The sequence below is a fragment of the Elaeis guineensis genome, chromosome 13 (genome assembly GCF_000442705.2).
Source record: "Elaeis guineensis isolate ETL-2024a chromosome 13, EG11, whole genome shotgun sequence".
NCBI classification, from domain to species: Eukaryota; Viridiplantae; Streptophyta; class Magnoliopsida; order Arecales; family Arecaceae; genus Elaeis; species Elaeis guineensis.
In genome coordinates, this window is record NC_026005.2 from 71,790,327 (window position 1) to 71,811,711 (window position 21,385).

The window sequence follows — 21,385 nt, forward strand, 5'->3', positions numbered from 1 at the left end:
CTCCATCCGCCGGGCTCCTAGCTTGGGGGAGGACGATCTTCAAGCCGCCTAGAAACTCCTTAGTTATCCAACTTCTTCCCTTCCCAACCTTCTGAAGGAGCAATTCCTGTTCAACATCGGCCTGGGTCCCCTGGATCCTGCGAGTATTCCATCTTTCCTTTTCTTCTTCTTTTCTTCTTCTCTTCTTCTTTTTTTTTTTTTTTTTTAACCATGCGTCACCTCTTCTTTTTTTTCACTCCGTTACTGATCTCTTTTCTCTCTCTTTTTCTCTTTTTTTTTTTTTTTTAGGAATGGACGCCGAAGCAGCACGGATGCTTGCCAGGGGCCTCAAGGCTCACAAAAGAAAAGGCGCTGCGGCCTCTGGGTCGGCGAAGAAGGCCAGAACGGAGGAGACGAGCTCGGCCACGCCTGCCCAAGCGGCCCTCACTGTCGATGTTCCTTCAGACGTCGAGCCCCCAGTTCTCCGAGCCTCTTCGAGGAGTTCTCCCGCCGAGGTTTCCGCTCCGGGGGCCCGCTCCGAGGAGGTGCCAGGGGTTGAGAGGGGAAGGAGAAAGAAGACGGTGGCCCGCAGGGTCAGCGGTCGCCGAGCTGCCATCGAAGAATCCCACGGCTCCGAGGAAGAGCCGGTGGAGAATCCCTTTAATGACAGGGACCTGATAAAGCGACTGGTCGATGGGTGCGTCCTGCCCGAAGTCGTCCAGAGGATCGTCCGCGCCGATCCCGAACAGCGGGTTTGGGACTCTCTGGGGTCCTTTCTCGAGGTAAGCCGATTCACTTTCCTCCTTCCCCTCGCTCCTTCATTCAATTAACTTCTCAGCTTTCATTCTGGCTTTCTGGCCGCTCTTGCAGATCGGGCACCAGCTCCTCGCCAACATCGAGGCGATGAACAAGGTGAGGAGGGACGCTATCCAGGCGGAGGAAGGTTGCCGGGCTGAGGCCGCCCGCCTCAAGGAAAAGGCTGCCGAGGTAGCCAACCTCCAAGAGGCACTTGAGAAAGAAAAGCAGGCCTCGGAGGAGATGGTGAGGAAGGCGGAGGCCGAGGTCGCAAATTTGACGAAGCAGATTCCGGCTCTGATCTCGGAGGCCAGGGGCCAAGCGGTGGAGGAGTTCAAGACCTCCGTCGAATTGAGGGACCTGAACGTCAAGTTCGGCCAAGATGCATTCATCAAAGGATTGGAGCTCTGCCAAGAGAAGATGGTCAAGAAATTTCCCGAGCTCGACTTCAGCTTCTTGGATCAGGCGTCTGAAGATGAAGCCGGACCCTCTTCTACTGTCGCTGCCACCACAGCCCCCCTTCCAAGAACACCGAGCGCCCCAACTCCTACATCGGATGTCTGAGACCTCTGACTTTGTATTTTTCTTTCACTGCGATTTTTCTTTTTCCTTTTGTCTTTAAGAAACATTCAATCAATAAAATTGGGCTCCTCCTTATGGGGGACTTCTCTTCTCTTTTCTTTTTTCTTTCTGCAATGAGCCGCGTCTTGACGCTTTTGTCTCCCGATGGTAGTGTCATGCCAAAGCGCTTCCCTTGCCACAGGGAGTTCCGTTGAAGTCCACGATCCGACATCTGAGGAAGAAAGTTTGTCATTTAATAAAAAAGTCGAAGGAGATGGAGGACGAACTTCGCAGGCTGAGGGAGAGCCACTCAGAGGCCACTGCGGAGGCCACCCACTTCCGAAACCTCCACGTGAAAGGGATCATGGATTATAGCCGGAAGAAAGCAAACTTCGAGAAGGAGCTCGAGGAACATCAGAAGTGCGCCAGCGATCGATCCTGGGCTCAGGCTTCCAAGATCAGCTCTTTTGAAGCGGAGCTGTCGGCTGCACGGGAGAAGATCGGCCAGCTGGAAGGAAGCTCGTCCTGGCTTTCGACTTGGGTCGACCACGATCGAGAATGGTCGAAAAAGTTCTCCGACCTTCAGCAGCAGCTCCAGGATGCCGAGTCGAACTACAATGCATATCGGGTCGGTTGGTGCAAGCAGGTGGATGACTACAGGAGGAAGCTCAGGATGGCGACCGACGAGGTTGCCCGCTTTCAAAGGCAGTTATTTGAAGGAGCCCAGTTCGTCCCTGTTCGGGACCCCGACGAACTCCGATCTCTGAGAGGAACCATAGAAGAGCTATCCGTCGCCCTTGGAGAGGGGAGGACCGAGCTGCAGCAGTTGAAGATCCAGCTGGCATACGAGCAGCAGGCGGTCAAGGATGCGGAGTCCGAGGTCCTAAGAAAAAGGCTCCGAGAGGCGGAGAACGAAAGCCAACGGTTTCATTGGATGTATCTGGAGATGCTGATAAGGAAGAAAGAATTGGAAGAAGAAGTCGAAAGCTTAAGGCACTCCCTGATGAGGGTCGAGACCAAAAGTTCGAAGTCGAAAGAAGCCGAGCGCCCTTAGGGCTCTTTTTGCCTTCCGTCCTTCTATATGTTCTCTTTTTCTGTTCTTGTCGTTTTTCTTTTTTGGCCTTCTGGGCTCTGTAAAGTATATTTTGCTAATGAAATGAAAAAGAAATTTTTTATTACCTTGTTTATTCTTGTATTAGGTCGTCGTTACCGAATTTCTTTTATCTTTTGACTTGTTCGACGTCGACATCGTTTGTAGGTTCCTAGCCGTTGTCGTGTTGATTTGCCTTTTCGTTCATGACCGTAGGTCTCTCTTTCACTTTCTCCTTCTCTTTTTTTTTTTTTTGGGCCGTTTGAGTTGCCTTGAGGAAGTCGATTTGTCCTTGGCCTGTATTGAGTTCCCTCTTAGAGACTGAGGGTTTTTAATGGGGGGTCTTCTTCTTCATTGAGACGAGGTCCTTTGTATCTTTGTTATAGTTTGGCTTCCATTTTTCACTGGTGTAGTCCGTCGCTTTTCCTTCGCATCTCCCTCCTCTTTTTAGGTAAGGGTTCTCCCCAACTCTTTACGGGGTCGCGGGAGCGTAGAGGGGCCGTCGAGAAGGTTCTCTTTTTTCTTATCAGGTCTTGAGTGATCGGATCTTAGTTGGCGTCAGGACGAGGTTCTCCTCCTATTCTTGATGTAGTCAATTTCAGCTCAGATTCGGACGAGGTTCTCCTCCTGTTCCTAACAGGGCTGTGGGGGCACATATGGGCCGTTGTGAGAGCCTCTCCCCCCATCCGATCTGAAAATAATCGGGCCTTCGACTTTGCTCATGTTAGGACGAGGTTCTCCTCCTGTTCCTAACATGGCTGTGGGGGCACATAAGGGCGTTGCAGGGCCTCTCCCCCCATCCGGTCTAAAAGTAATCGGACCTTCGACTTTGCTCAGGTTAGGGCGAGGTTCTCCTCTTGTCCCTAACATGGCTGTGGGGGCACATAAGGGCGTTGTAGGGCCTCTCCCCCCATCCGGTCTAAAAGTAACCGGGCCTTCGACTTTGCTCATGTTAGGGCGAGGTTCTCCTCCTGTCCCTAACATGGCTGTGGGGGCACATAAGGGCGTTGTAGGACCTCTCCCCCCATCCGGTCTAAGGAGAATCGGGCCTTCGACTTTGCTCATGTTAGGGCGAGGTTCTCCTCCTGTCCCTAACATGGCTGTGGGGGCACATAAGGGCGTTGTAGGGCCTCTCCCCCCATCCGGTCTAAGGAGAACCGAGCCTTCAACTTTGCTCATGTTAGGACGAGGTTCTCTCCTCCTATTCCTAACATGGCTGTGGGGGCACATAAGGGCCGTTATATGGGCCTCTCTTCCTGTCCGGTCTTAAAACAACCGGACTTCTAATTTTGCTCATGTTAGGACGAGGTTCTCCTCCTGTTCCTAACATGGCTGTGGGGGCACATAAGGGCCGTTATATGGGCCTCTCCCCCCGTCCGGTTTTAAAACAACTGGACTTCCAATTTTGCTCATGTTAGAACGAGGTTCTCCTCCTGTTCCTAACATGTCTGTGGGGGCACATAAGGGCCGTTATATGGGTCTCTCCCCCGTCCGGTCTTAAAACAATCGGACTTCTAACTTTGCTCATGTTAGGACGAGGTTCTCCTCCTGTTCCTAACATGGCTGTGGGGGCACATAAGGGCCGTTATATGGGCCTCTCCCCCCGTCCGGTCTTAAAACAACCGGACTTCTAACTTTGCTCATGTTAGGACGAGGTTTCCTCCTATTCCTAACATGGCTGTGGGGGCACATAAGGGTCGTTATATGGACCTCTCCCTCCATCCGGTCTTAAAACAACCGGACTTCCAATTTTGCTCATGTTAGGACGAGGTTCTCCTCCTATTCCTAACATGGCTGTGGGGGCACATAAGGACCGTTATATGGGCCTCTCCCCCCGTCCGGTCTTAAAACAATCGGACTTTCAATTTTGCTCATGTTAGGACGAGGTTCTCCACCTGTTCCTAACATGGCTGTGGGGGCACATAAGGGCCGTTATATGGGCCTCTCCTCCCGTCCGGTCTTACAACAACCGGACTTCTAATTTTGCTCATGTTAGGACGAGGTTCTCCTCTTGTTCTTACCATGGCTTTGTTTTGATTGTCTGAAGGGGTTATCCCCTGTCGTTACAAGTCCATGCCGAAAGGGAAAGATATGCAAATCTGAAAAGAATCTTGATTTAAAGCAAAGTCGTTAGTAATACATTTACAGATTTTTCAAGTCCCATGGTCGTAGAAGGTCTGCTCTCCGTCGAGGTCCTCCAGAGATGGAGTTGATGATCTCGATTGGAGGTCGATCTCCGAGCTGCTCTTCCTTCCTCGACGGCTCAGGTTGCGGCAGGGCCCTTGGTCGATCCTCTCTACCTTCAGGCCGGCGTCGAATGAACCTGTCGAGCCGACCTCGTCTGATGAGCTCCTCGATCTCGTCTCGGAGTTGAATGCATTCCTCTGTGTCGTGGCCGTGGTCACGATGGTAGAGGCAGAACTTGTTAGGATTGCGCTTCCCGAGGTGTGTGCGCATCCTTTCCGGCCTTGGGAGCTGCTCCCTGACCTCCATCAGCACTTGGGTTTTCGATGCATTGAGGGGGGCATAGCTGCGGAATCTTCCTGGGGGAGAGCCCCGCCGAACTCTGCGGTCCGGGCTTCTCTGCCTGCGTGCTCGGGGAGGAGTCTGGGCGCGTTTGTGCCCGGGAGGAGTCCGAGAACGTGGCCGAGCTTCACTCGGCCCTCTTTCAACTGCGGGCCTGCTGGAGTCGCCCGCCTGCCGCTCCTTCGCGGCCTCCTCGTCCTTCAGCTTGAAGGCTTCCTCCGCTCGGGCATATCCTTCGGCCCGAGCCAGCAGATCGGCAAAGTCTCTGGGATACTTCTTTTCCAGAGAGAAGAGGAGGTCATTCTTTTGAAGGTCACTCTTTAAGGCGGCCATCGCAACCGATTGGTCCAGGTTCCGGACCTCCAAGGCGGCGTTGTTGAAGCGGTTGACGTAAGCTCGGATGGATTCTCCCTCCTTTTGCTTGATGTTAATGAGGGACTCCGAACCTCGCTGGGGACGTCGGCTGCTGACGAAATGAGCCACGAACTGGTGACTCATCTGATCAAAGGAGAAGATTATACCCGGTTCAGTGCCGAGTACCAGTTCCTTGTTGCTCCCTTCAAAGTAGACGGGAAAGCTCGACACAAGATGGCGTCTGGCGCGCCATGGAGCAGCATCATGGTTCGGAAGGCCTCCAGGTGGTCGACCAGGTCCAAGGTCCCGTCGTAGCTCTCGAATTGGAGGAGCTTGAAGTTCGGCGGGATGGGTTCCTGCATGATCATTTGAGAGAAAGGAGGGTCAGTACAGATGTCCTCACCGTAAGCAGTGGGAGCACGACGGAGCTCTTCGATCCGCCGGTTCATCTCCTGGAATCTCTGATCCAGGAGGTCCTCTCGATTGCGGGCCTCGAGGGTCTTCTGGTGGAGCGGAGGCAGGGACTCTCCGGGGGTTGAATCATGATCGGACGGAGGGCTCTCCGCCTTTTGTTTCTCTCTTCTGGGAAAGACAGGGTGGCTGGCCCATGTGGCCCGCCCAGTCATCGGATTCTGGAACTCCGACGACGCTCTTTCTAGCCGCACTGATGCCCGCGGCTGCTGCGGCTTCTGCTGCATGGTCTGCACTGCTTCGGTGAGGCCTCTGACCTGTTGAACCAGCAGGTCAAACTGCTCCATGCCGACTGCTGTCGCCGGAAGAAGAGGAGCCTGAGAAATCGGAGATGAGGCCGGGGCTTGCGGAGCTCGTTGAGATCTGGCCGTGGAGGCCGTTGACCGCCTGGTGGATGCCCTTCGGGGAGGCATCAGGTGGAGATTAGGCAGGAAACTGGAGGAGAAGATGTCGGAGAAGATGATCGGAGGGGGTCTCGTTGAGCGCTCCTTTAAGAACAAGGGTATTGCGAAGACACAGTCCCCTTCCTCTAGCGCCAATCCTGTTGGTGCAAAAATCCGCCGGCGCCAGAGAGGCTGGAGTCGAGGGAGTCGCGGTCGCCGTCGGGACCTGCAAAGAAAGTCTAAACCGGAGTTGGGGGTGCTCCGGCAAGATCCTCCGATGCTCAAGTCAATTCTCTACCTCAACAAGAATGGAGTGCTCGAACGAAAATTTTAGCAGAATTTTGAGATAGAGATTAGAGCTTAGAGAATAACGTATCTGGGGATCCCCTTTTTATAGGCGGAGGGCGTAACAGATTGACAGCGACGTCTGTAACCGCTTGGTAGTGGGCCGTTCGGGGCCATGAGGAGTTTGTTACGGAGAGTAGTGGAGTGGAGTCGTGGCCATCGCCGTGGCCTGCCACGTGGAGCCTGTTGTGGAGTGGAGTGATGTCCGTTATCGTGGCTTGCCAGAGTATGATGGAGCCGCGTGGGATCCGTTACAGGAAGTGGAGCAGAGTCGTGGCTATTACTGTGGCCTGTCAAGGAGTCCAGACCTGTCGACCGAAGCTCGGTCAGGGGCTTTCTGTGGACGAAGTTCGGTTTCATGCAGAATCCGACAGAAGGTCGACCGGCAGTGGATGTCGGATGGTGCTGGAGAGGTTCACTCGCTGGAGGGGTCCGGCTGCTGGAGCCCGTGTCGTAGGAGTTCGTCCGGAATCTGTCCGCTACAGAAGTTCGGTCGGAGTCTGGTTCCCGTAGAAGTCTGGATGGGGATCATTTGTTGAAGAAGCTCGGTCGAAGCCTGCCTGCAATAGAAGTCCGGAAGGAATTCATTCACAATAGAGGCTCGGGTGGAGGCTTACAGTAGAAATCTGACGTGGACCGCTTGTAGTTGAAATTTGAAGTAGATCGCTTGTAGTAGTAGCTCGGAGTAGATTGCTTGTAATAGAAGCTCGGAGTAGATCGCTTGTGGTGGGGGCTCGGAGTCCGGCCCTTGTAAGAGTTCGGATGAGGTCTACCTGCTATAGGAGCTCAGTGCAGAAGTCCGGCTCCCATAGGAGCTCGGACGAAGCCTACCTACAGTAGGAGTTCGGGGCAGAAGTCAAGCTCTCGTAGGAGCTCGGACGAAGCCTTCCTGCAATAGGATTTCGAGGCAGAAGTCCGGCTCCCGTAGGAGCTCGGATGAAATCTAGAAGGCGGTCGACCGCCGTAGAAACTTGGATGGAGTCTGTCCGTCGTGGAGATCTGCTGTTGGGAAAGTTCGGCCACTGACGAAGTTCTGGAAGAAATTCGGATTGGAGTCGATCGAATCCTGTTGGAAAAGATCTGGAAGAGGTCCGGAGAACGATTGACCATTGTAGGAGGTCGGCCGATAGTGGAATCCAGAGAGCACTTAGAGCAGCCTGATAGACGACTGAAGAAGCTTATCATTGGAGAAGCCCGGGAGATGCGGCAGGAGTTCGTCCGTCGAGAGAATCCGATCGACACTTGTGGAAGGAGCTGCGGGAGTTTATCCGTCGGAAGAACTTGGGAACATTGCAGAAGCTCGACCGTCGGAGAGGATCGGAAAGATGTCGCCCAAAGTCGGACGTCGGTAGAGTCCCGGGAGGGCCACTCCTAATATGAACTTCGGCTGGGGGGTATTTTATACCCAACAGGGCACTTAAGGGTGTAAGTTCGGAGGCGGGTTGTCTTTGGATATTCGCATATCTCTGACACCGATCACACCTTCTGACATATTCGATGGAGTCGTGGTACATTATAGGCTAGTAATAACCTTGTCGGAGTAGTTTGTGGGATAAAGATCTGGCCCCCAGGTGACTTCCGCAGACTCCTTCATGTACCTCCCACAAAGCGAAATCGGCTTCAGAAGGCCGGAGACATTTTAGAAGGGACAAAGAGTACGACCTCTTATACAGCTTGCCTTCATAAAGGATGTATGGGATGCCTGGTTCTTAAGCTTCCGAGCTTCTTTTGCATCATGAGGAAGAACCCCGTCCTTGAGGTATGCAATCAGTGGGTCAATCCAGCTGGGTTCATGGCTGATCTCCATCATATGCTGCGGTTCTTCTGTGCTTGGACACTTCAGAACTTCGAAGAAGACTTCTTTGGATAGTTTAGCCGGAGCCAGTGTAGCCAACTTGGAGAGAAGATCGGTCCTGGTATTTTCTGCTCTTGGAATTTGCCTAATGTCAAAGTTGCCAAAGGCGGGGATGATCTCTTTTACCTTTTCGAGATACTTGGCCATACTGTCCTCCCGAGCTTCATAGTTTTCGCTGACTTGCCCACTACCAATTGGGAGTCGCTGTAGACTTGGAGCCGATCTACTTCTAACTCTTTGGCGATCCTCAGTCCTGCAATTAGAGCTTCATATTCTGTCCCGTTATTTGTCGCAGAAAATTCGAAGCGCAGTGCGTACTCCGCGATAATTCCTTCCGGATTGACTAAGATTAGGCCCGCGCCTGTGCCTGACATGTTGGAGGAACCGTCCATGTAGAGGGTCCAAAAACCATCAGGGAGATCTGTTCTTTCTTCAGGGGAGTTCGGCTGGAGCCCTGGGTTGTCAGCTTCACCTCGTTTAAGTTCGGCCTCTTCCGGAATAGTGCATTCCACTATGAAGTCTGCTAATATCTGGGCTTTTATCGTCGGTCGAGGTTGATAGTTAATGTCGAATTTCGTGAGCTTGACTGCCCATTTTGCTATCCTTTCGGAAGCATCCGCCCGATGCAGAACCACCTTAATCGACTGGTCGGTGAGCAGTGTTATGGTGTGCCTTTGAAAGTAAGGTCGGAGCCTTCGAGCTGCAATCAACAAGGCATAAGTTAGTTTCTCTAACTTAGTATACCTGGTTTCGGCGTCTCTCAATACTCGACTTATGTAGTAGATCGGCCGTTGAATTTTTGCTTCTTCTTGGTTCCGTCGTAGTTCTCAAATTGGGGGAGCTTGAAGTTCGGCGGGATCGGTTCCTGCATAATCATTTGAGAGAAAGGAGGGTTAGTACAGATATCCTCACTGTAAGCAGGGGGAGCATGGCGGAGCTCTTCGATCCGCCGGCTCATCTCCTGGAACCTTTGATGCAGAAGATCCTCTTGACTGCAAGTCTCGAGGGTCTTCTGGCAGAACGGAGGTAGGGACCTTTTGGGGGTGGAATTGTGATCAGACGGGGGGTTCTCCGTCCTCTATTTCCCCTTTCCAGGGAAGACAGGGCGACTGGCCCAAGTGGGTTGTCCGATCGCCGGATTCTGGAACTCCGACGATGCTCTTTCCAGCCGCACAGATGCCTGCGGTTGCTGCTGCTGCTGCTACATGACCTGCACTGCTTCAGTGAGTCTACTGACCCGCTGAACCAGCAGATCGAACTGCTCCATGTCGACTGCCGTTGCCGGAGGAGGAGGAGCTTGAAAAATTGAAGACGAGGCCGGAGCTTGCGGATCTCGCTGAGATCTAGCCACGGAGGCCGTAGATCGTCTGGTGGATGCCTTTCGGGGAGGCATCAGGTGGGGATCTAGTAGGAGAAGAGGAAGAAAATGTCGAAAAAGATAACCGGAGACAGTCCCGTTGAGTACTCCTTTAAGAACAAGGATCCTGCGAAGACACAGGGTCCTTCCTCTAGCGTCAATTCTGTTGGTGCAGAATTCCGCCGACGCTGGAGAAGCTGGAGTCGAGGAGATCGCAGCCGCCGTCGGGACCTGCAAGGAAAGTCTAAATCGGAGTTGGGGGTGCTCCGGCAAGACCCTCCGACGCTCAAGTCAGTACTCTGCTTCAACAGAAATGGAGCACTCGAATGGGATTTTAGCAGAGTTTCGAGATAGAGTTTAGAGTTTAGAGGAGAACGTATCTGGAGGTTCTCTTTTATAGATAGGAGAGCGTAACCACTTGACAGCGACATCTGTAACTGCCTGGTAGTGGGCCGTTCAGGGTCACGTGGAGTTTGTTATGGAGAGTGGAGTGGTGTCCGTCGTCGCGACTTGCCAGAGAGTGGTGGGGCCATGTGAAATCTGTTACAGAGAGTGGAATGGTGTCCGTTGTCGTGACTTGCCAGAGAATAGTGGGGTCACGTGGAGTTTGTTACGGAGGGCGGAGTGGGGTAGTGTCCGTTGTCACGACTTGCCAGAGAGTTCGGGCTGGACGGCTGAAGCTCGGCTGGGACGTCTGATGGAGCGGAATGGCTCTCTATCTCAGCAATTTAATAGAAGCTCGGATGTTTTCGAGGTTGCTGACGGGCTGTTGTTGGGTGCCTTAGGCATTGATGCTGTAGACCGAAGTCGTCTGCTATAGAAGCTCGGACGGAAACTTTCTGTTGGAGAAGTCCGACAGGTGTCCGATTGCTAGAGAAGTCCGTTTGAAATTTATCTGATGTAGAAGCTCGTCTGAAGACTGTCCGCTGGAGAGGTCCGGTTCCATGAGGAATCCGACAGAAGGTCGATCGATAGTGGAGTTCGGATGGCGTTGTGGAAGTTCATCCGCTGGAGGAGCCTGGAGGACATTGTGGCTGGAGGAGCTTGGAGGACACTGTAGAAGGTCGACCGCTGGAGGAGTCTGGAATTCAATTCTATTGTAGAAGTTCGGATGGAGTCCGGTTCTTGTAGGAGTCCGAAAGGAGACCGCTTACTGTGAAAACTCGGACGAAGACCGGTTGCCGTGGAAGCTCGGATGAAGACTTGTTATTGTAGAAGCTCGGATGAAGTCCGCTTGCAATAGAAGTTCGGAGTAGAGATCCGGCTGGTGGAGCCCGTCCGTTGTAGAAGTTCGTCTAGGATCCATCCGCTGTAGAAGTTCGGACTGAGTCCGGCTCTTGTAGGAGCTCGGATGAAATCTGGAAGGCGGTCGACCATCGTAAAAGCTTGGATGGAGTCTGGTTACTGTAGAAGTCCTGCTGCTGGAGAAGCTCGGACATTAACGAAGTCCGGAAGAAGCTCAGAGTGAAGTCGATCGCGGCAGGAAGAAGTCTGGAAGAGATTCGGAGAGTAGTCGATCACTGTAGAAAATCGACTGATAGTGAAGTTCAGAGAGAATTTGGAGAAGTCCGGTAGATGAAATAATGGTAGACTGGAAATGAAAGTCCCTTTCTCGCATTCGTTCTCTATTGCATTGGCGTAAAAACAAAACAATATCTGATTCCTTGAAATCAAGGAAAGATATTGAAAAATAAATTTTCGAAATCAACTTTTATATGTAGCGGAAAAGAATAGCGATTTATTCCTATGAAGTATCCAGTAACAAGAAGATTAAATCAGAAATATCGACAAATTCTTGCCTTGCGTGGTCTAAGGAAAAAAAAAAAATCAATCCGCTTGTACAATTTAATCTATATCGAATTAATCTATATCGAATTTAAATATCAGAATAGCTGATATAGTCATCATTCAATGGGTCAGGTCCACTTACTTTTTATTGATTTATAATTTTATGGTGGGTTTGATAAGAACAATGGAGAAGTAAGAATACTTTGGTTTGGTTATTAATAATAGGGATTGGATAAAGGACTACTATGTCACTACAGGATAGACTACTCCTAATAAGTGCAATTAGTTATTATGATAATGAATAAATGTTCAACTTTCTAACTATAACTCATAATAATCAGAACTCATTATAATGGTGGTTACCTTTTTCTTTTTTTAGAAAAAAAAATATCTCTGTTCTCCGCTGAAAAATGAAGACTAAATCTTGAGTTTAGTGGAAAAAGCCCTTTATCGGATTTGAACTGATGACTTACGCCTTACCATGGCGTTACTCTACCGCTGAGTTAAAAGGGCCCGTTTTATTCAATTCATGAATTTTCCATTATGAGTCTAATGCATATATGTCTGCATATGCATGTGTCTGCATATATGTATATATGTACATATATGCATAGGGGTTCATACAAGAACCATCAAATAAAAAAATTCTATGGAATCATAACATAAAAAAAGTAGGAAAGACTCTTCGGATCTAGTCATACCATTAGATTCTATTGACAATTCCAAAAAAACTGTTCATAGTATGATAATACTATGATGATGATTATCATAGTATGATGACGGTCGGGTGGATATGCCCCTATCGTCTAGTGGTTCAGGATATCTCTCTTTCAAGGAGGCAGCGGGGATTCGACTTCCCCTGGGGGTAGGGAGGAAGTTGATCGTAGATTATCAATAAATCTAGAATTAATTCTTCCTGGGTCGATGCCCGAGCGGTTAATGGGGACGGACTGTAAATTCGTTGACGATATGTCTACGCTGGTTCAAATCCAGCTCGACCCAATAATTCGTTGCTCCATGAATATGAAATAACCAATTTGTCCTCCAGAAACAGAAATGCCTGATCCGTAGAAATGAAGAGAAAGAGTCAATTTTTTCTCTATCCATGTTTTTCTCATTCGTTCTGATTTTTCTAACGATCTAGATTAATGATACTTAATTAAGATTAAGTAAGTATCATAAAAATAAAAAAAATAGTTCTTTTTCTCATTGAAAAATTTATTACCTATTTTTTTGGCAATAAAATAACCACTCGTTACTAGTAATCCGTGTCGCTCTCACTATATTCCATATCCATGTGGATATTCAGTATATCATTCGTGTTTCTGTTACAACACAACGAATAGAATGTTCTTATCAAACTAGTAAGAATATGTATGCCATACACCTTGCTGGGATTGTAGTTCAATCGGTCAGAGCACCGCCCTGTCAAGGCGGAAGCTGCGGGTTCGAGCCCCATCAGTCCCGAACTAGGATCCGATGAATTGATAAATTCATCTCCCTATTTTCTGTGAAAGGGGGGACAGGTAGCAAGATCTAATCCCCAGTGGAGCGGGGATCCTTATTTCTTTTGTTTTTCGTTTCGCATTTATCATCAGACAAGTACGGGAATTTCAATTTCTTTCACTAATACCGATTGATAAGGGGAGACATATGTAAGTTGGTACAATCGGTGGCATTACTATATTCAGTATTTTAATAGATACCATACTCGTCTGACTTTCTTTTTCAATTGTTCTTAAACAATGAAATGGAATAGAGTTCCCCTATTTTTACTGGGAGTACATACACAAATAGTATTCGTTTATTGTACGATACACAATGAACTTAACATAATTACCTCGACTTTGTTTGTGTATCCTCAATGACTAATTGGAAACAATCTATCTATTCTCATGCAAATTGCACACTGAATTTTTTATCTCATAATCGTATGTAATTGTATGTATAAGGAAAGAGAGTTGTATAAGGAAGACAAAGACAGTAGGTTATGGAAAAGAAGTGGAAAAAAGGATGAAAAATTCAATGGAATTCCTGATCCAATAAAGAATCCCATTTCGGATTTAGTATGGATAAAATAAAAGATTTTCTTATGTTATACTATTCAATTCTCGACGAAGAATCCCATTATTGGAGAAGTCCGGATGGCACGATAGGAGTTCGTCCGTTGGAGGAATCTGGAGGACACTGTGGAAGGTCGACTGCTGGGGGAGTTCGGATGGTATTATGGAAGCTCGGACAGCCGGAGGAGTTCAGAAAGATGCCGCACAAGGTCGGAAGCCGGAAGAGTCCTGGGAGGGTCGGCTTCTTACGAACTTCGGCTGGGGTTATTTTATACCCAACAATATTGATTTTGAGTTATTAAGCCTCTTATGGATTAATCATGTGTTTGGTTTTCCTAATAATATATTATAGAAAACTGCGACTTCAAACCCATCCAATCAGATGTGACTTTTTAATGTTGTCATTTCCGACTATTTCCCAAGACATTTTTAACGTTTTTATCTGGTACTAATAATCAACATTAATTTTTCAAATTTGCATAATTAAAATTAATCTTGTTATTTTTTTTGATGGTCTTATCCTCACATTGTACTTTGATAGTTTGTGAATTAGACTTTTTTGATTTGCGGAAATATATGTCAAGGTTTTGTTCACCATGACTCTTGTGCTGCTGACAATGTTAAGTCTTTTATGTTAAAGAATATACTTCTCACTTGAATTTAATTAAAGATAACATAGATGAAAGAGGCATAGGGGACAACATATGAATAAGCATCCGCAATCATTCTAAAATAGTGTTCTCTTATCAACCCTCCTGCTATGTTGCATCATGTTGAATGTAAATATTTTCACCACTTAAATTTCCTCCTGTTCTCCTGGTAGCAATCTCAATGCTACTGTGTAATTATAGTGCAAAATTGATGGTCAAAAGGGCATCGTTGGCCCGAAGTTCTGGTTTTTCTCATCTTTTGATGGATTCTTTTATTCTTCCTTTCCCACTTATCTCTTTATTCTTATAAGCCACCCTTTGTGGGAGACATGTTTCAGACAACAAACTGAAACTGTTCGTGTAACATCATGCAGATTTTTAAGGGAGGGTTCCTTTTGGAGTTGGACCTTACTAGGGTGCCTGGGGAGTGGATTAATAATATTAAGTCTGGTGAACTTTTAGTTCCATAATATATGTGAAGCAGAATCCAAGGTACATAAATTTTAGGAGAGGGGATCACAATGTATGGGCAGGGGAATGTAATGATTTCAGAGATATTGAAGTGGGAAAATTCTCCCCGGGATTTGCACTGATCAATGGCAACTTTTATTTTCCATGAACTGTTTGTCCAATCTAGAATAATCACTCTGTTATAGTATGAACCGGAGTTCAAGGTTAAATGTTGGTGATGACTGGAGCATTGAAGTTTAACCAACAGTAGCTATTACTTGTTACAATTATATACTTCTTTTACTCGCACTTATGACTATATATTGTTCTACTTCCAGCTAAACTTGAGCTCTAGCTCTGAGTCTACTGTGGAGAATGACGGGGGAGCTTCCATCACTATATGTGCCACAAACTTTGTTGAGATTATTGAGCCCCTTTCAAAGTTGAATATGGATGAAGATAATCATGGGAAAGCAATCACCTTGGACCACATTCCAACTGACAAAAGTCCTGTTGTTTTATCTGAAGAATGTCCTAATGCTCAAGCATTGATGCCTGATAAGAATGTTGATGGTTGTACACATTGGAGATCAGTTTTATCAAAAAATGAAGTTTGGTATGGCAGTTATGGATCAAATATGTGGAAACCAGGGTTTCTCTGCTACATCAAAGGTGGAAAGGTAAGATGCTTGTCGTATGGACAGCTAAAGAAGTTTTCCTTTTAATTACATGGTTGCAAAGCATTCTTTGCTTCAAAATGCATAATCCTGTCAAAGTTCTTTCCTTTGGGTTCATCATGCTTGACCCTAAAGCTCACCATACAAAACCTATAATTTATATCTCGTTGCACCCTATTGTAGAAAGATGTATGATCACTATGTTTGAAAAATTAAAATACTTCCCTTAATTTCCTTAAGTTCTTCAGTTTTAGTGTTGGGTGCTGTAAATTTTCCATTGTATTCCTGAATATCTTGTACTTATTTTCATATGCCGACCACAACCTTAGCAAGTTGAGGATCTTAAACTTTTGGTACCGATTTAAAAACAACCAAAAATATTACCAAGTAACCTCAAGATGTTTAACTTTTTTCAAATGATTGCCATTTATATTATTAGAAATTAAAACATAGAAGTGAACAAAAGAAGCAAAAAAAAGTAATTACTTATTACACAACATTTAAATATGGTCATAAATGTTCTATAATTGTGTGGTATCAATAATAGTTTTAGGCTAAAGTTAATGATGCATTCAAAAGGATTTCATAAAGCATATTCGTGTGATGCTAGGTCTGTCATACTGCCCTGAACAGTTTGGTTTGGGGTGCATCGAGCTATGCCAGGGGCGACTGCCCTGAACAGTTTGGTTTGGGGTGCATCGAGCTATGCCAGGGGCGACTGGCATGGTTCTACCCCTCCATTTCAAGATACCGATGAGGGTGGAGGAGAGGGAGAATGGGAGAGAGGAGAAGTGGGAGGGACAGAGAGGAGGATGGCCGGAGGATGATGATGGAGGGCTGCAAAGGGCGAAGGGCTCCACATTTTGGTTCCCCTATTTTGTTCGAAATAAGGGTCCTAGAGGGGGCTCTTTTTTATTTTGAAAAATTAAGTGAAGTTGGCAACCTCTACACCCCTCCTGGACCTTTCACTGGCCATCTTCGTCCCTCCCTCCCTGTCTGTCTCTCTTTCTCTCTTTTCCTCTCTCTTGTTCTCTCTCTTCCTTGCCCTCCCCCAGCTCTATTGTGCCAGCATGGGTCTGACATGGAACAACACAACCAGACAACCAGTACGGGTCCTGATATCAGCACTACAATCCTTGGTGTGATCCTTAGTAGGCATATATGTTATTTACTTATTGAAGTTTAATTGCTTAAAAATTTACTACTAGCAATATGAAGCTTTTTGGTTGGATAGGTCTCCCAATCTTTTCTTAGAAAAATGTGTAGCTTTTTTTTGGTGATATAAAAAATATGTAGCCTTTCAGTGCTCAGTGTTCATCATTTTTTAGTTGCAGCCACGAATACATAAATTCAGACATTTCTTTCTAATATTATTCAGATTACATGGAAATGAATGCAGCTATAGGATTTCTTTTTTATGAATCAATGTATTATGTGTAAAAAAGATGCTTTTTACTGAACGATGTTCTCTTGTATTTATTGAGTTATGCAAATCAGTCTTTATAAAGTACTAAAATAGGGGCCTCTCAGGAGACCTTGGCATATCGAGGGTTATATGTATCATCCATAGGTAATTCTTCATTTACTGAAGATATATAAATGAAAAAAATCATCCCTAATTGACACAACATGGCTGTATGCTAAAAAATAACAATACCCTAGAAATGATATTAAATACCAAATAAAATGTCGAAATTGTCTCAGGCTAATTTACTGAATTTTTATGGAAAATAACTGAAAGTGAACTGAATTGACCAATTTTGGATTAACTTGATCGAAAATGTGGAACTGAGTCTTGGGTGTTGTTTTGTATTTTGACCAAAACCTTCCACTCCACTTTATTCAGCCAAAAGAAATTGGTTTCAAGCGAAACTTCAAACCAGTTTTGATACAACTAATAGTCTTTCACAACTTGAAAGATCCTAATATTTTCACTAATTATTGATGTTTTGGAAGAAATTACAACTTCTTAATAAAGCATGAGTACTAGAGTGTGAAGATGGACATGGATACAAGATACAAATGCAACATGATATGGACATAATGATATGACGACTGCTGAACAGTAGGATATGACATGAAGATGATAGAACAAAGAATAAATATATACTCTGTACATATATGCAAAGAAAAGCTTTCATAAGGCATTGTACTTTGTGAAACTAATGTGGTCTGACTTTATATGATAGATTAACATCCACAAACTCCATCTTTGTCTTGATCTATGTTACATGGTCTTAGTATAGATATCCAGTGTCATTACATGTGTAACTGTGTAAGTGTCCAATCCTTCCATTATTTATGAAGTTCTCCATGTATACCTGTGTCCAAGTGTTGTACCTTACCATTACTAAGTGTCAGGTGTCGTTGTTGCAAATCAAAAGGCCCTGGCAACATGAGTCGTAACTAAAATCCATCTACTACAATCTGTGCTCCATATATAAGATCAACATCATGCACTTTAAAGTTAATCATCCATCAACAAAAGGTTAACATTCAGTAAAGAAAAATTAAAACAGAAAAAGAAAAGGAAAGAACCCTCTCCCATATTACCAAGGTATCAGTGAAGTATTCCAGTTATTACTGGGAAGTGTCATGAGATCTTAATTTTGAAAAGTTAGGTACTAAAAGGAAGTATCTGACATGTGTCCTGGAAGAATCCAACAAGTATCAGTATTTGATATAAATGGGATATGGACATAGCATGGTTTGCCGTACGGGGCCGAACCGCCCGGTACGGGGCGTACCGAGTCGGACCGGTCCCTTACCGGTCTGGTTCGGGCCTGTTTTTCGGAAAATGACCCCGAACCGCACCGAACCACCCGGTTCGGGCCCATACCGCTTGGAATCGGGCGGTACAACTCGGTTCGCCGTCGGTTCGGGGTGAACCGAACCGTACCGCCCAAGGGACCATTTCACATGGGGGAGGGGGGAAGGTGGGGGCCTTTTCACATGGTTGGGGGGAGGGAGGGGGAAGAGAAATGGGCGTGGCCCACTTCACATGCGGGGAGGGCCTGGTGCTTTAATAAGCACCAGGCCTTCGGTGTTCTTTGAGAGTTCTCAGAGAACACCCATGGCCGTGGGCAACTTAATCGTTGAGATCTCCAAAAAATTAGAAAAGAAGACAATTTTGTGAAATTGGAGTGATTTGAGAAGAGGCTGATCTTTGGCCGGAGGTAAGATAATCTGTTATTTTGTTAGTAAATATTTTTTTTTGTTTTTGTTGTTAGAAATAGGATAAAAATGAGGTAAAGTAAAAATAGGAGAAAATCTTGCCAAAATCTTATAATTTTGGTATGATTTAATTATATGTGATAGATCTTTGGAAGATCTACACGATGACACCAAAATTGTTAATTTTCGTTAATTATATATTTTTTAAATATTTTTAAATATTTATTTATTTAAAAATTTAAAAAAATTAAATTTTAGGAAAAAAAATTAGAGTTTGGAAATCATGTTTAGAATGATTCAAGCTACTTAAATCTAATTTCAAATTTTTTTTCAAATATTTAAAATTAAAAAAATATTTTTTTAATTATTTAAATTAAAAAATTTAATTATAAAATAAAAAATATTATAAAAATAGTGTTATATTTTAGTTAATTTAAAAATATTATTTGAAGCATATAGCATATTTATTTTGAATTTATAAGTTTTAAAATAATTATTAAAATTATTTTAAAATTATATATAATTATTTTAATTATCATTAAACTATCGTGTTTTGTTATATTTGTATATATTTTAATTATATATATATACTGCGGACGATCTTGTACGTGGAGTAGGGTCCATGGATGTATCTGGATCATCCTCGCATTATGGATCCTATTATCCACAGCCACCTTATGATCCATATGCATATGGTGCATCCGAGGCATCATCTTCTAGTGGTTACTACCCTATGCAGCTTGGAGCATCTTACGAATCAGATTTTGCTACTGGCATATTTGGATAGGCTCCTCCACAATCGTACCATCATCTCGAGAATACTTCTCAGAATCAAAATTTTAGGGAGAGGTCTGAGATGTCTTACAATCCAGAGAGGATGCCTTATGGGATGATGAATATTCGAGAGTACGGTGCAGCTTGGCTAGAAGGTTGGACTGATATCCCTTCAGACTATGTTGATGATCCAGACATCTATGAGCGTCACAGACACTCGATAAGAAATTAAATGCAGAGTACATTTTAAGATTCGTATATCAGTTATTGCGCTTTGTACTTAATTATTTAGATACATTTTAATGCGTATTTTATATATTTTTTCTTTAATTTTAAGATGATATAGTTGAAATATAATGTAAATAAATATATGTTTGAAATTTTGGATCAAGAGTCTTTGTATCGCAACCTAACTCCAAATTGAACCCAAATATGTCAATAATATGCAATATAATGTCATATTGAGGTTGTATTTATCAATTATTAACTTCAAAAATTCAAAAAAAAAATTTAAAAATCGAAAAAATATTGTATACCGATACCAGACCGGTACGCCTGGGCGTATCGTGTGTCGGTACGGTACCGGTACCGTACCATACTGGTCCGGCACCGGCACGTCGTCCGGTACCGGTACAGCGAACCTTGGGACATATCATGCAGTTTTAAGTATCCGTGTTTCATAGGTTCTACATTCCTGTTGTGCTTTTTCTATCTAATCCAGGGAAACTAGAAAGAAAAAGTTCCAACTTGAGGGTTAAAAAGAAGTCTAGGAAAAATTTTGGAGTTTCTTAAGCGATCCAAATCCCTCCCTTGGCTGTAACTCTGCTGCTATTTCACTCTTTAAACTTCCTAGCAGATACCTCAATCTCTAAGTCATCAGTTACAGTGATTCATTACATGACTTATTAAATTTTTGCCACTTTTAGCTGTTCTAGATTCTGTGCCAAATTCAGTCAGCCACTCCAGAAGGCATGGGTGCTTTCAAATCAAGTTTGTTTGTTGCATGAGTTTTCCGGCATTGACGGTAGATCAGCTTAAGAAATTCATCCAGGATACACTTATTACATAATTTTTTTGTAAGTGTAGGTTTTATTTTTACTCAGGCAAACAATATTGGGTAGGTTTAACAACCATAGTATGGTTAACTATAGTAAGGTTTTTAAAATGTGCATGCAAAAATTTAGATCTTGGAATTGTAGTTAGACTGGATCCCGTGTCTGTTAACATCATTCATTGTATATTCAGTTATTCACTACTTGACTTTAGTAGCTTTTTCATGGAGAGGGGAATGGATATGCCTCGGTGGGTGGGGCAACAAGGTCTTTCTTTGATTACAGTTTTTAGGATATATATTGTGTTCCCCTTATAAAAGTTGATGCGTACTATCTTCCTCCATCTTATTGCTTTGGACCTCTGAAAAGGCTACTTGATAATAACTTATTATTTTTTTACCCATCATTTTAATAGGTGGAAGGTATGAATGAACCATGTCCTGGATCACAAGATAAAAGTTCACCAAAAGGTGTCATCTGGAAAACTGTGCCCCATCAGCTATTCTTTGCAAGATCTCTCACCCGCACATGGGGTAAAGGAGGAGTTGCTTTTCTTCATCCTGAAAGCAACAAAAATGACAAAGCCTACATGTGCATGTATAGAATAACGTAATAATTTCTGAACTGTGATATATCTTGTTGTAGTATATGTTGCAGCAGGCCAAGTTTAATTGATCGAACTGTTTATATCGAGCACCTCATGTTGTGTTCTGGTTTGACAATCTGTATACACACTCGAGCAGTTCAATGATGTATTGCTTCAAGAGAATAGTCTACATCAAGAGAATGGTAAAAGTCAAGGTGCAGGAGCAACTTTATTGGATCTATCTGATATTGGTGTTGTTGCTGAAAACAAGTCATTGCCTCTAGAGGCTCTCAAGGTACTGACTTTCCTCTTTGATGCTATAGAAAGCACTGTATTGTGGATTCCTCTTTGAATGCTTTACTTGACAAGAGAACATCGTTAGTTTTAATGCTTTTTGTTGCTGATACTGCTCGACTATATCCATGATTAAGACATGCAGTTGTGTTTATGTCTAA

At 44.9% G+C, this 21,385-nt stretch overlaps 2 protein-coding genes and 1 non-coding gene across 4 annotated transcripts in view; all 3 read left to right on the top strand.

The window, feature by feature from the left end:
- LOC105056123 (histone deacetylase 5-like) overlaps positions 1-21,385 on the top strand; it is a 53,746-nt gene that overhangs the window by 30,371 nt on the left and 1,990 nt on the right. Inside the window, exons 8-10 of one of the 2 annotated variants that reach the window (XR_012136477.1) lie at positions 15,006-15,347; positions 20,760-20,953; positions 21,088-21,225. Coding sequence is in view for 1 of the 2 variants with exons in the window: in XM_073248058.1 (XP_073104159.1) it covers positions 15,006-15,347; positions 20,760-20,950; positions 21,075-21,225 (684 nt within the window). In the remaining variant the exon portion in view is untranslated. Of the gene's footprint in view, positions 1-15,005; positions 15,348-20,759; positions 20,954-21,074; positions 21,226-21,385 lie in introns of both variants that reach the window. The other variant, XM_073248058.1, reaches the window with a different exon arrangement.
- On the top strand, positions 291-1,361 carry LOC140853289 (uncharacterized). Its single transcript, XM_073247739.1, has 2 exons — positions 291-761; positions 850-1,361. Exons 1-2 carry the CDS (start codon positions 291-293, stop codon positions 1,336-1,338), a joined length of 960 nt encoding a protein of 319 aa, XP_073103840.1. The 3' UTR covers positions 1,339-1,361.
- TRNAY-GUA (transfer RNA tyrosine (anticodon GUA)) lies at positions 12,423-12,506 on the top strand. The gene has a single exon. It is a non-coding gene; the product is annotated as a tRNA-Tyr (tRNA).